The sequence below is a fragment of the Bidens hawaiensis genome, unplaced genomic scaffold, assembly GCF_021521415.1.
Source record: "Bidens hawaiensis isolate Kalapana, Puna unplaced genomic scaffold, B.hawaiensis_p1.1 tig00060222_1, whole genome shotgun sequence".
Taxonomy (NCBI): Eukaryota; Viridiplantae; Streptophyta; class Magnoliopsida; order Asterales; family Asteraceae; genus Bidens; species Bidens hawaiensis.
In genome coordinates, this window is record NW_027500861.1 from 1 (window position 1) to 14,330 (window position 14,330).

A 14,330-nucleotide genomic window follows, 5' to 3' on the forward strand; every position below is an offset into this window, starting at 1 on the left:
ACCAATAGCAATGCTATGGTAGGGTCTGAGGAGGGTAAGATGTAGACAGCCTTACCTCTATCCCATAGGGATAGAGAGGCTGCTTCCGGTGAGACCCCCGGCTCGATAGTAGTTTTGAATCAAGCCTTGGACATAAGACACATAACACTCAATCATCGGGACACCGGCTGATTGGTGCATGTGCCCTTGTCTTTCGGCTATCAACGCCACCACATGATGCCTGATTAACCTTCCGCCACTTTTAACGTTATTTTCACGTGATTAGTAAAATAACGTCAAAATTAGTGCAATTTTACTTTTGCCCACCCAAGGGTTCACACATATATACATTATATGTGCGCACCGCAAGCAGGGCGTAATAATCTTTCAATTGAGTTTGATATATACATTAATCTTTCAATTGAGTTTGATATATATGCTTGACTCTTCATTATCTAGCGCTCTTGAGATAAAAAAATGTTGAGCCAATAATCCTAAGTTTAAAACGTCTAAGCTGGAGTTTCTTATGATTTTCACACACCTTACTTTTTCACGAATAAGTATGCAAATATACATCATCAAATTTGCATAAGTCCTAAAAGTTCTTGACATGTGCTGGCTAATTGATTTACTACATTATGAAGCAACTATATATACAACAGGGTGTTTGGATGTGTATTTTCAAAATAATTATATGATATATCAGTGCGCATATAATGTATATGTGTGTGCTCTGGTTGGGGGGGGGATTGAAATTGCACTAATTTGACGTTATTTTACTAATTTATTGAAAATAACATTAAAAGTAGTGGAAGGTTAATCATGCATCATGTGGTGGCGTTGATAGTCGAAAGACAAGGGTAGATGCACCAACAGCCGGTGTCTCGATGGTTGAGTGCTCGCTGCCTTAAGTCCAAGGCTTGATGCAAAACTAATATCGAGCCGGGGGTCTCACCGGAAGCAACCTCTCTATTCCTACAGGGTAGAGGTAAGGTTGTCTACATCTTACCCTCCTCAGACCCTTCCATAGCTTTGCTATTGGCAGGATTTACTGAGTATGATGATGATGATATATCAGAATATAGTGATCAATCATGATAAAACCGCTTGGTAGAAGATATTGTTTGGATGTGCATATGCTATTTCTAAATTAAGCTAATTAGATCTTAATCGTTTGTCAAATCTGGTTATGTGAGAAATTAGCAGATCAAATGAGAGACGATTGTCAGATAGGAGTAACAGCCATTCAAGTTAGGTTTCAAAGTATTTGTAATTTTGTCTGAACCTTAGACAAGGAGTTTCGTTGCAACTGGTATGAAACTGATTGTCTGACCCCAAAATATCAGACAACCGGAAGCAAAATATGCTTACACTAAAAAAACTGATTAATAAGAAAAACAAAAAACTTCAGTTGTAACTATTAAACACCAATTCATTTGGTTGTTGTCTTTTAAATGCATTTGTATCCTAAATCATCTACTGACCCCCCCTCCCCCTTATCTCTGCATCAGCGATGGTGAAACATTTATATCTGCTGATGATCTTCGGATAAACCTTTGGAATTTGGATATTAGCAACCAATGTTTCAATATTGTGGATGTCAAGCCTGCAAACATGGAAGATCTCACTGGTTAGTACTTTAGTAGCAATCAAGTTTATGATATGTAGAGTAAGTTAAATAATTTAGTCTGTTTTTTCAAAGAAATTTAATTTAGAAATAATTTAGACTTTCTTCTGTGAGTCATCTTCAACCTCCGCTTTTGTTTATAGTTTTCTCATTTTGTAAAAACTAAAATCATACTTTTTGTTTTTAAAGTTTTTGAGGTCTGGTTTAAAAAATAACATTCCTTTGCATTTGATTTTATTCAATACTTGGATAATTGTACTTTTTAATCAAGAGTGATATTTCATTTATTGTACTTTTTTTAAAAAAAAATTGTTGTAATTTTTTGATAATTTCAAATACAAACTATACTATTGGACATTCTAAATACTAATTACCCTTTTCACAACCAGTTAAGATATTATGTGTGTGTTGAGTTGTTGACACTATTTCTTATTTCTTAGCAACCTTGATGTTAATATTTGGGATGATACAAAAGTTTGTGAACCTTTACTTTGATCTTACTTTGTTGCAGAGGTGATTACATTAGCAGAGTTTCATCCTACACAATGTCATTCACTAGCATACAGTAGTTCAAAAGGATCTATTTGTCTTATTGACTTGAGTCAGTCTGCACTGTGTGATAAACATTCTAAATTGTAAGTTTTGATTCTAAAGTTAAACCTCAATTAATTAATACTTTTGAGACCGAGGAAAACATTTATTTAGCAAGGGTATTTATTTGTCGATAAATGAATAAAGTATTCATTTTTTTATAATTATTACTATTGTTCCAGAGAGAGCGTTTCATTACAAGAATCTATTGTTTGAATAATATTTTAAACTAATTCATGTACATTGCACATGAAAAGATAGTCTTTACCTAAAAACTAAGTTCATATACAGTCATGTGTAGATCCATTTCTTCACGAGGAATGGTTATTGTATGGGTATTGTTGATTAACTGAAATAATTGTTTGTGTATCTACGCTTGTAAGCAAACACGAACAAAGCATATTCGTGTTTGTTTGTTTAGCTTCAATCCAACAAACAATCGAATACGAAAAATTAAAAGAACAATGTTTTCCGATTCGTGATCGTTCGTTATGAAAAAAAAAACGTGTTCATGTTCATTTAATTTGCTCATTAATAGTTTAAATGAACATTTCATGAGCGTAACTGAACGTAGATGAACAATCATAACTGAGCTAAAACTAGTTAGTAAATGTGAACAACAGTGTGTTGGGCTTAAAAGGTTATTAAAACTAGACTATATTGTAATGTGCCTAAAATTTTAATGGTTAATATTATTGTTCTAGATATTTTCAAGTAACGAAGGTATCAATTATCAGTTTATAGAGATGTAACTTACTTTTTTATGTATCGTTTCTGAATTTACAATGCAGAAGACAACATTTCTGTTGTTTTCTTATATAGGTTTGTGGAACACGAAGCATCCGGTTCAAGATCATTTTTCACTGAGATATTAGCTTCAGTTTCAGATATTAAATTTGGAAAAGATGGAAGATATTTATTAAGTCGTGATTATATGACCCTTAAGGTTCGTTATTATTTCTCGTTCTATATTATATACCTTGAGATTATTTTTCAAATTTAAATATTTCAAGTACAAAATATATATTTTGTATAAAACCGTAATTTGATAATTTTACCCCTACTTTCTAAACATGTTTTTTGTAGGCCTGTAAACGAACCTTTCAGTGAACTGTCATGAAGTGTTCGGCGAGAAGTTAGCTTGTTTAATAAACAAACAAATTTAACAAAAATTTTGGTTCATGTAGTTTAACAAACAAACACGAACACGTCCCCATGCATTCATCCATGTTCATTTACGTTCAATCATTTGAATTTGTTTATGTTCATTTGCTTTCGTTCAGTTATGTTGTTTGTTTGCATTCGATAATGTATTCATTTAGGTTTTTTTAGGCGCATCAAAATTTAGTCCAGTTTTAACTTTTAGGTCCGACAGATTGTTCACATATACTTTTAATTAGTTCGGTTATGTTCGTTCAATTGTTCATCTATATACAGTTATGTCTGTTCGTTTATGTTCGTGAGCCATTCGTTTATACTATTAACAAACGTACACACTAGAACACATTCATTTTCTTAACGAACTAACATGGACATGAAAACTCCGTTCGTTTATTTGTTTGTGTTCAACCTTTTGTTCGGTTAAAGAAACGATGTCGATGAACATGAACATACCTCATTCGTGTTCGTTTGGTTCGCCTACCGGCCTGTTTTTTTTGTCTTTCTTATGATGTAAGGGTACAATAGACATTTTACTAACTAAAATTTGCATTATATATCTTTAGTTTTTGTTTTTTTGGGTGTTTTTAACCTAGTGAGTAAATAACTGGTACACTAATTATGATTACAAAGATAATATTCTTATAACAATCTAACCCACTTGAGATAAAAACACAACTGAGTCGACTCATTTATATAAGTAAACATGTCAAAATAAGTCTTCTTAACAATATATGTCCTTTTACTGAAAAAAACGTTCACATTTTGCAGTTATGGGACATTAATATGGACTCTGGTCCCGTCTCAACATTTCAGGTGCATGAATATTTAAGGCCCAAGGTATATACTTTTATCACTTTTTAAATTTTAACCAATTTTTATTGCTGACTTTACTTGTGAATGAGATCACTGATGATGTAAATTTGATTTTTTTTCAGCTGTGTCATTTATATGAAAATGATTCTATTTTTGATAAGTTTGAGTGTTGTCTGAGTGGTGATGTCCAGCGTGTAGCAACTGGTTCTTACAGGTAATATTATTATTCTATTTCAGATGACAATGAAAGTGGTCATTTTCTTGTGAGATTTTGAGGAGATTTGTTTTCCAAATTCTCACAAGATCCATTTTCCCAGATTCTCATGAAATATTAAAATCATTTAATTCTTGTAATCTTGTTACATTATATCTTTTCATTATTCAAATAAATTTTGATTATAGTTTTTTGTGTCTTTGTTTATCTGCTGACGTGTCAAATTATAATTTTCAGCAACTTATTCCGTGTATTTGGCTGCCATCCGGGAACTACTGAAGCAACTACCTTGGAAGCTAGCAGGAACCCGATGAGGTATCTAATTATTGCTTATATATATGAATAAAATATCAGGGAAAACTGCAAACAAAAAAAAAAGGCGGAATAGCTTTGATATTTGTTTTATTTTATATCATACATAATTTTGAATAAAACATACATTTGCGCATGATTTTCAGAATTTCATTTGTTGTATTTAATGCTCTTGAGTTATATTATAAAAGAAATTGAAGAAAGAAGCAATTGAGTCCTTTTTGAATAATTTGATCAAAACAAATTCTAATTTTAGAACTACAATGTCTATGGAAAACTGGAAAAGGGTAGAACAAAGTTTGTATTGAAGTATTGAACTTTAATTTAAATCTTTTTTGATACATGATTTTCAAAAAGCAATCTGGTAATTTGAATCAAATATTTTTTTAGAAATTTGAATACTTTGTGGCATTTTGTGCACAATTCACAAGTTTTCACTTTTTTTATATTTATTTTTAATGCTGAATTATTCTGTAAGTATTGGAAGAAAATCAAAACAATTTTGATATTTTGGTCAGAGAGACGTACAGAATTTTTAGCATTTGTAAATCCAAGGATTTCTTTTTTAAATACGAAATGTCAATTATAATGTCCGCTTAAAAATTGACCGATTTATCTAAGACATGATTGTATTTTCTGTTACATACCCTTAAATTTAAGTCTCACTCTAGTTTCTTTTCTAAGATTATTATTACTTCAGCTTTAAATAAACAGATACGTATGATAATATATTCAAAACATTTTTAGGAAGCAAGTGCAGACCCCTTCAAGACTTTCCAGATCCCTAAGCAGCATAACCCGTGCAGTTAGACTAGGTTAGCCCTCTTCTTAACAATCACAATTCCAGCATGCTTCATGTGAGGTGGCAGTTTTGACCTGTTTACTTATGAATGGGTCACTTTGGGTTATGTTTTATCTCAAACAGGTCAAATAAAAAGTTTAAGTGAAGGGGAACTGGCATATGGGTTTAAAGTTGCATAAAATCTTTTTTTATGGATACAGTTTCTAAATAATTTGTAGAGTTAATTTTTGTTTTCGTCCCTGACAGTTTAACCATTTGAGTACGAATTCTCGTTTTTTTTCTTAAATAGTGGCCTGTGGTTTAAGAATTTTTAACCCTTCTTGTCATTTACACTAACTTTGATTTTTCTGATAAGTGGAAGGGGATTTTAGTCATTTGCGTAAATAGCCCCTTTGGTGTAAAAGGACAGAAATGCCCTTCTAGTAAATAGAAGAAAAAGGTTAAAATTTTGAAACCACGTGCAACGATCTAAGAAAAAAAATGAGAATTCGTCTCAAATGGTAAAACTCAAGGAAATTAACTCTCAGTAACATCATTGCTTTTGTAATCATAAACACAACTTGTTTTGACCTGTTACCCAACCGACTTGACCCCACCAAAATGTAACTTTTACTTTTGTCATAGCGTGTAACTTTTAGTCCGCTACCCAACTCGTATCTTGCCACTTGTAGATTGTTTATTTTGTGTTTAGGTGATTAATTTATTAAGTTTATATACAGGAGGAGGAGGAGATAGCCCCGGGGTGGATGCAAATGTGAATTTATTTGATTCAACAACAAAATTACTCCATTTTGCATGGCATCCTACTGAAAACTCAATTGCCTGTGCTGCTGCTAACAGCTTGTACATGTATCATGCATGAATTTTAACAAATTTAGATTTTACCAAACTCCCATTCTTTGTTTTTTTCCTCTTTTTTACATCACCCTTCACTCAAATATCCCAGATACTAAACTAGAGCCAGTTTTTTTTTTTTTTTTCAGTTTTCTGTTTTACCAAAAAAAATTTCTACTCCCTATTCGTTTTATTTTTTATTTTTGGTTGGAGCTCAGAAAGGGGGAATGAGTTAACTTGTAGTTTTAGTTGTGAAGATCTGCTGCCAAGTTTGCAGGTCATCAAGTTTCAACATTTTATTTGTTTGATACAAATTCTTTTTTGTACTTAGTTCCGTTAACCATTTTTTTTTATCTCTCTCTTTTAGATTTATTATTGTTGAAAATATTTTGTAGAAGAAAATTCTTGGAAAATGTTAATAAATTAATGTTTATGCAATCTGTAGAAGAAAACCCATGACCCAGGTGAAACTGTGCTAGATAAATATAAAAATTATTTATTTGTGTTTTTCTTTTTATTCGGTTTTTAATGTATAGGCTTGATCAAATGTATAGCGGAATAGTGGATCCAGTCTTTAAGCTTGTTTAACTTTATAAGCATCGTTTAAATGTTTCTATGACCTTAACTCATCTTACTAAAGACATTGTTTCCTTTTTATACCGTTTAATGACAGAGATAGTCATATAATCACTCTTGGCCTTGCTAAAACAAATAAAACCTCTTCTCCAAGTCTCCAACCATCTTTGTGTTAACAACATCCCCAACCATCTTTTTCTTATCGATTTACACAAGATTTTTGCAACATCATGTTACTTGACGAACAAAGAACCAACCCCATGTTTTCTATGATGTCTAGAACGGTTTGTTTCTCTATGTTTAATATCTGACAAGTTACTATAGTTGTCTGCATAAGCAGTGGCTCTGCATGTTTTGTTCCTTCATCCAGTAGGTTTTTTTTTATTATTTTGACCCCTAAATTTGTTTGTTAGGTAAAGATCAGTAGTAAAGTAAAATAATAAAATGCAAAAAAGATTCATCGGAATATATTTTTGATCTGTGCGAAGTTGCAGTTGAAGAAGATGAGGTTCACAGGAAATGAGGAGGGGTAACTTAATAATATAAGAATTTGTCATATTCCTAAAGGTTTTAGAATTGATTAATAATATAAGAATTTATCATAATCACACGAAATGGGTAGAATTCCTACTTGAGAGGCGTTTGAAAATGTGCGCCTTACGTGATTAGGGGAACGAATCGGCAAATAATATAACCACGGGTTGTACAGCTACGGTGGTGGTGTGGGATAATATTAGTCTTTGGTGTAAAATGCATCCAATCTTTGGATTCTTGGTGAGAGACTTGCTAGAACTTCACAAGTCTACTAAGCTAGGTACGGTTGAGAAGGAGGCGATTCATGGTATTGTTATCATTGCTTGTTGAAGAATTTGAAAAGCTAGAAATGAAAAAGTTTTTGAAGTTAAAGATGTGAAGATTGAAGAGTTAACTGGCGATATTAAGTCGCTTAGTTTTCTTTGGTTCAAATATATATAGGACAAAAAATAGATTGTTAGTTTGGTCGAATCGGTGTAAATGTTATTCATGTAGTCTATGGTGTTGTTTTCGTGGGTGGCTTCAATCCGGGTTTGTGGAGGTGGCTTGTTTGTAGGCGTTTCTTTTGTTTATAAAAGTTCACATTTCAAAAAAAAAATATGGTTTAGTCATTCACACTTTAGTAGGGTGGTAAGATAGTTATGGTGTGAAATAGGAAACCTTATGCAGTACAAAAAAAATTTAGTCGTTCAATAAAAAAACAGTTGGTTTATTCACACTCCATTCCTCTCTATACCTATCTCCGTGTTATAACAAAATAGCTTAAAAATTCACTTTATTTCATCCCCCATCTCCATTCTCTATTTTTAAGGGGTAATTGCCATCCCATATTCGCAAATGGTAGAAGAGAAAAACTAATTAAAAAATGAATAAATAAATATTATTTAGTTAAGTAGAGAGTTATGGAGAGTGGTTATGTGAAAGATTTTTTGAAAAATGAGGGGAAAAAATAGAAAACCATGATTTTTTTTTCTCCAAATTATGGGGATGGAAGATGGAGTGAATTTAAGCTCATCATTTGAAAAAAAATATTAAATTTCACAATCTTAAAAGACCAAATGAAAGAAAAACTTGGCTACAGTTGTGTGAAATTAGTTGAAATAAAAACAACTCATGTTTCAAGTGATGATAAGCTAATAATAATCTTTGACAAACACCATTAAATCAAAGATGACAACCAAATGTAAGCTCATTCCTCCCTCTTCAACCAGATCTGAATTTAAATTTTGTTGTCAAAAAAGCATAATACATAGATCAAAAGTTGGTAACAGCATTCCATGCAAACTTATAACAGGAAGTAGCAATTATTTCTAAACCGCTCTTGATGAAGAATCTTTCTCGGCTAAATAGTGCTCAAGCATATCCTCCTCATCATCTGCAACCATACAAACAACATGTTGTCAAATAAATATAAACTTAAGCGTTGCAACCGACTATTTTACTTATGAGCAGGTTTAATTTGAGTTTATGTTAATCGACTTTTTCAAATAAAAAATAGATTATGATTGTAATAACGTAGTATTTATAATTATATTTACCACGAATTATTGGATAAACCTAAAATTTACCCGTTTGACCAACTCGCCAACTTTGCCATATTTAAATAAAGCTGACCAAGAAACGTTAAGTGTGGGACAGAACAGAAAAGGAAAATAGTAACCTTCAAAATCTTCATCGTCATCAAACTCAAAATCTTCATCTTCATCATCATCTTCTTCATCAATTGCCACCGCGCCTTTCTGTTAATTGTATCATGTTATAGAAATTTAATGCTGAAAGAATCAAGTTTAAAGCAGTAATTCATAAAAAATGAATTACAATATACAGAACCAAAAGTTACATTGAATGCTTAAATCCCTAGCCTTTTAGAACTTCAACAAAAATCTCCTTTTTATAAAGTTATTTAATACAATCATATTAATAGAAGCTTTTCGTTAATTTAATACAATCATCTTTTTGTTACGGCGTAAGTGCCTGAATAATACTTTTACATGCTTGAATCCATTAACTTAAGGTTAACCAAGCAAGTCCTCACACTATTTTAACAACTAAATGCTTGCTATTTGCACGATTAAGTCCCTAAACTTATAAAAACTCAACAACTTTTTTACATAATCAAGTCCTTAAAGTTTTATATAAAGAACCTTCTCATTGAGCTTATATAAGTTAAGCTTAAGCATGCAAACTTTAAGTCGAGAGAATTAGACAAAACATAAGCAAAAAAATATTTTTTTTTATAGGATGAAAGATTACCGCAGAAGAAGCTCGGCCACTTTCAAACCATTGTCTACCGGTGAGTTTCTTTTCTTTGGATGTTGTAAGTGCCGATTCTGGCATTAATCTGAAAATAAGCATTCAAGATTAACATTTAACATAAAGAGATTAATTAGTTGAATGTGCAAAGTATCTCTAATAATGATTAATGACAATTCAGGGTCAGATAATCAGAACTCAACAATTGGTTTAAAAGAGAAAACTAAAATTACTTTTTGTCAAAAAAATTAAAGGTTTTAAAACCATCTTTTTTATTGTTAACAATTACACTACAAAAACATAAAAGCTGGACCATCAGCCCTTTAATATAGATGCAATTAATGCAGTTTCTAGTATTTGGAGAATGACAATTTTACCCGAATTGCATCTAACAGTAGAAACAATTTTGGTATAACATACAAGACAAGTTAAAATAGAAGTATAGACCACTTTGGGACAGAGGAAACAATAATCTTGATGGTTATGAACTTACTTGGCTCTTTCAAGTGCCAACTCTGCTTCAAACCTATCTCTCCATGCCAAAAATGTATCAACGGTGACAGGTTCTCCATGTGGCACAATCACCTGAATATAGATTAAGTAAAAAAGAAGCCCACGTGGCAGCAAAAAGGACCCATGTAATTTCGCTAGATATGTACATAGGTCCGTGGACTTTATCTTTGCATCCTTGAAGACCTTAACTTTTTAAATACAGTAAAAAAAGTCCCTAAATTTGATAAAAAGGATTTTTTTTTTCTTGTTAATTCATAAAAAGTCTTATTCCAGTCAAAGGTCCAAAGGATCTTTTAGCAAATGTGAATAAACTTTAGTATAATTCATAAAATCTAAAGCCATACTTCATCTTTTTCTGCTACAGCCTCTTCATTGTCATCATCATCAGCATCTTCAGCAAATCTTTCAGAAAGCCAATCCTTAGCTGAGCTAACTAGAGTGTAGATCATAGCCATTCCAAGATTCTCAGATGCCTGCAAATGTCTCACATAGTCAAATGTCTAAATTAGACAAAGCCAACTTTTAAAAATTCAAATATACATAAAAGTATAACAAGTAAAACTTAACGTAAGTATAAGTGTGTAGACATTGTATGCAAAAAGATAAACGATTCTATAACTTAAGAGTCTACAATAGGGGGCATGCATGAGTAGAGTGTAGAATGATGTTTTTTGCACAAAATAGTGAAACTACCAACTTGCTTTTTCAGTTTGGTCTCGTTTTAGTGATCATACTTTCACTTCCTGTTTTGGCCATTTTACTTATTGATTTCATAAAAACTAAGAACTTGTCTAACACTAAAGTATCTGAGTTTTACAACTCCTATATAAACAAGTTCAAACACTACATTCTACAGCCAATTTTATTGAAGCAGAATTATTTATATTTCAATAAACGCAAGCAGTGCACGGTTAATTAAAAGCAAATAGATTATAAAATGCCAACAGTCTATTTTACCTCTTGTTCAAGCTTTTCTTTCAATAGTTTTAGATCTGAGGTGTGAATTCCTCTTATACTGTAACATAACCACAAAAAAGTCAGCATTGAATAAAATAACCAACTATAAAGTGACAACTCAGCAAGCAAAGTTGCTCAATTATAGTTAGAGGTGGCACATTCGACCTAATTACTTATGATCGAATGATGTATGCTTGTATTTAATATAACTGTACTTATGAGATGAAAGGAAATGTCTAATTTAGGAATTAGGTGCATGCATCATCATCCTAAATCATTTTATTCGAAAACTTGGATTATCAATGTGATAACATTGTTTTTGTAATCATAATCAATGCACTAATTTATATATAAAAGAATGGACAAAATTTGTCTGCGCGTCAACCCGATACGACCCAGCCCATTCCAACTTGTACTAAACATGAAGCTTTCCAACAAGAGACTGTTTAGACACGTTTCCCGCCCGACCATATTGCCAGCTCTAGTTATAGCATATGTATAGGCAGATAACAACAGATAATAATAAAGATATAGGGGAAAGTTAACGTACAAATTTAATTAACGTGCTAACTGTGAGAATCAAGTAGAATAATTATATATGCAAGTAGAGTAATTATGTAATTACATCATAGAGTAATTATGTAATTACATAATCACTCTACTTGTATATATAATTACTCTACTCGATTCTCACAGTTAGCACGTTTATATGTATTTGATTCAAACCCTAAAGATATAATAAGTCACCTTCTCACATTCAGAAGAGGTACTTCATCTGGATATTTTTCTGTATGAGAGAAAATTAACCCCAGCTGAACTGCAACATAAATTAGCAACAAGCCAACAACCAACATTTATAAGAAACTTAAACATCCACAACCGATATATTTACAATAATATGTGTAATAAAGACCTGGAGTGGTAGAAGATTCATCAGTCTCATCATCCTGCCAAAAACAAAAGTAACATACTTAGTGCTAACGTTGGTCACATATAATCACCGTTACTGTGAGCAACACAATATGGTAAATAATTATCATTTTGAGACAACTGTTTAACTTGCATTGTTAATGTATTTACTGGAACACGACATTCATAGGACTATATCCAAAAATCACTACACAATGCACACAAAATCAAATAAAGTCACATAGTGAATCGAACTCATCTCACAGAAAAATTACATCTTAGATTCAGAAAGTCATACAGACGGTCAACAGTATTTGTTATGCAAAGGTTTACAAGAGTTATGCATATACGCTATCTATTTTGTGTAGATTACATTTCTTCAACTTCATTTCAGGTAACGTGTTCGTTATCTGTTAACTAATGCTACTTATAATGTTCATTGCGTTTCCATCAAGTAGCTTTGTAAAGTAAAAGAGATAATTTTTTTTATTAAAAAAGAAGGAATATAAGTAATCAACAGCATGAAATTGGGTACCTGGGGAGATAAAGTAATTTGAAAACATCGATTTGAAGTGTTCAAACCACTTTCACTGGGGTGAATTTCTGCAAAAACACATAACCAAAACTTGTCAGAAGTTTGACTTGAATAGTTGACCATACTTGCAATATGAGCAAGATGCATATTATTTTTATTATTAACCTTGAAACTCATCCATAAGAATGGCTTCTAAGGCTTCAATTTCCATCTCTTGCTCCTGCAAATGGTCTGCCAGGAACATGTCAGTTACCAGTCATTATCACCAACAATTAACCTCGTCCACTCATGCACAAAAATTAGCTTCACTGGTGCACAATTAAGTGTTGATTATACCTAAACTTACATAAACATGTATGTAAGTTTAACTTAAGATCAGCACGCACGATTAACGAGTCAACGGCAACAAACACTAACATCATGCTTGCTCATTAAGCAATTAATAACACGAATCGGCTACTTATGAAACTGTTTTCTAAAACAAAGAGCCAAAATAACACTCAAAATCATCAAAATAGCATCCTTATCATCTTTTTCGAAGTTATCAAGTACAAAATTAACTTCACTAATGCACAATTAAGTGTGAATTACACCTAAATTCGCAGAAAACATGTATAATTTTAACCTAAAATTAGCAGATAAGAAGTCGTAATCATGATAATTGAAACCTAAACATGATCCTGAGATCATTACTAACAACAGTTCATCAAACCTAATGAATAGATACACAAGTCAGTCCCTAAATCAACTCTACTTATCAACATGTTTAGAATAATTGAATTAACGATTCATGAAGTGAATCAATTGATTTATTTACCTGACATCTCTGTAGTTGTACTTTACGCTACAGGATTTGTACTGTGTGTCTTCCGATTCCGACGCGGCCACACTCTCCGTCGTCTACTGCTTGTAAACCTAGAAACTGCGTGTGACGGGGTTTTATTAATGTAGTTACTGTACGCCTCGCCAGGTATAAACTTTATTTACGGGCTTTTACAATTTACGAATTACTGCTTATTCCATTCTCGGATTTAAAATACGAGTAAGAGAAATGATAAGATTAGTTACAAATGATCATATTTGGCTATACAGTTTTTTAGGAATAAAACCCTAATTTTGCTTTCTATTTTTCTTTCTTTTAAAAAAATCTCGAAAATAAAAAAAAAAAAAAAATTTCCAAACATATATATAAAAAACTCAATAATGCAGTGTAAGTTAACTAGTAAATGCAATACGACTGTGACATTGACGTAATTCTTTTTTATAATTCATTTTTAGATCGTGTGTGGTGGATATATGTATTTTACTCTTTTAACCCTTTTAGCAACATCTTACCCTCAACTTATACTAGGATGGTAATTAACTAATTATGTGGGGTTGGTCGATAATATCACGCCTAACCTGCCATTTGATACAAGCCAGTTCTGTGCAGTTGTCCCGTTAATAATCCAATCCTATCATATTGCTTAGGCACAAGCCTAAAATCCTCATTTAGGACTTGTAATGTTTCAAGTTTCTTTTCACTATATATACACTTAGATGCTCCTTAGTTGAAAGACACGTCAATATTCAAAGTATACATACAAGGCTTTCTAGAAATCTTTTGTTCTTTTCGTTTGTTCATATTCAGTGTAATATTTTGTGTGTTAGGGTCTACCATAACAGTATTAACTAATTTGGTTTGTGTACCCTGAAAAACAAACAATAATAGGTCTTAAAG

General features: G+C 31.9%; 2 protein-coding genes across 2 annotated transcripts; one reads left to right on the forward strand and one right to left on the reverse strand.

Annotated features, from left to right (window-relative positions):
* Window positions 1-1,390: 1,390 nt before the first annotated feature.
* LOC143602955 (serine/threonine protein phosphatase 2A 55 kDa regulatory subunit B beta isoform-like) lies at window positions 1,391-6,361 on the forward strand (the record flags this gene model as incomplete). The annotated part of the gene is made up of 8 exons (XM_077079909.1): window positions 1,391-1,609; window positions 2,118-2,241; window positions 3,020-3,143; window positions 4,127-4,195; window positions 4,294-4,385; window positions 4,623-4,700; window positions 5,445-5,512; window positions 6,219-6,361. Coding segments are annotated over 8 exons (917 nt in total), but the record flags the coding sequence as incomplete, so codon positions are not given.
* Window positions 6,362-8,538: 2,177 nt separating this feature from the next.
* On the reverse strand, window positions 8,539-13,550 carry LOC143602952 (uncharacterized). The gene is made up of 11 exons (XM_077079906.1): window positions 13,428-13,550; window positions 12,776-12,841; window positions 12,611-12,678; window positions 12,080-12,113; window positions 11,914-11,983; window positions 11,167-11,224; window positions 10,554-10,682; window positions 10,190-10,281; window positions 9,697-9,784; window positions 9,104-9,182; window positions 8,539-8,818 (listed from the first exon to the last, which is right to left on the reverse strand). Exons 1-11 carry the CDS (start codon window positions 13,432-13,434, stop codon window positions 8,754-8,756), a joined length of 756 nt encoding a protein of 251 aa, XP_076936021.1. The 5' UTR covers window positions 13,435-13,550; the 3' UTR covers window positions 8,539-8,753.
* Window positions 13,551-14,330: the final 780 nt, after the last annotated feature.

What these genes read in the sequence shown, in the direction of transcription:
- LOC143602952 (XM_077079906.1), bottom strand. An exon ending in TCTTATGGATGAGTTTCAAG is followed by an intron (nt 12,679 to 12,775) that starts GTTAATAATAAA and finishes GTGTTTTTGCAG; the next exon opens with AAATTCACCCCAGTGAAAGT. An exon ending in GTGGCCGAGCTTCTTCTGCG is followed by an intron (nt 9,183 to 9,696) that starts GTAATCTTTCAT and finishes TACAATTAACAG; the next exon opens with AAAGGCGCGGTGGCAATTGA.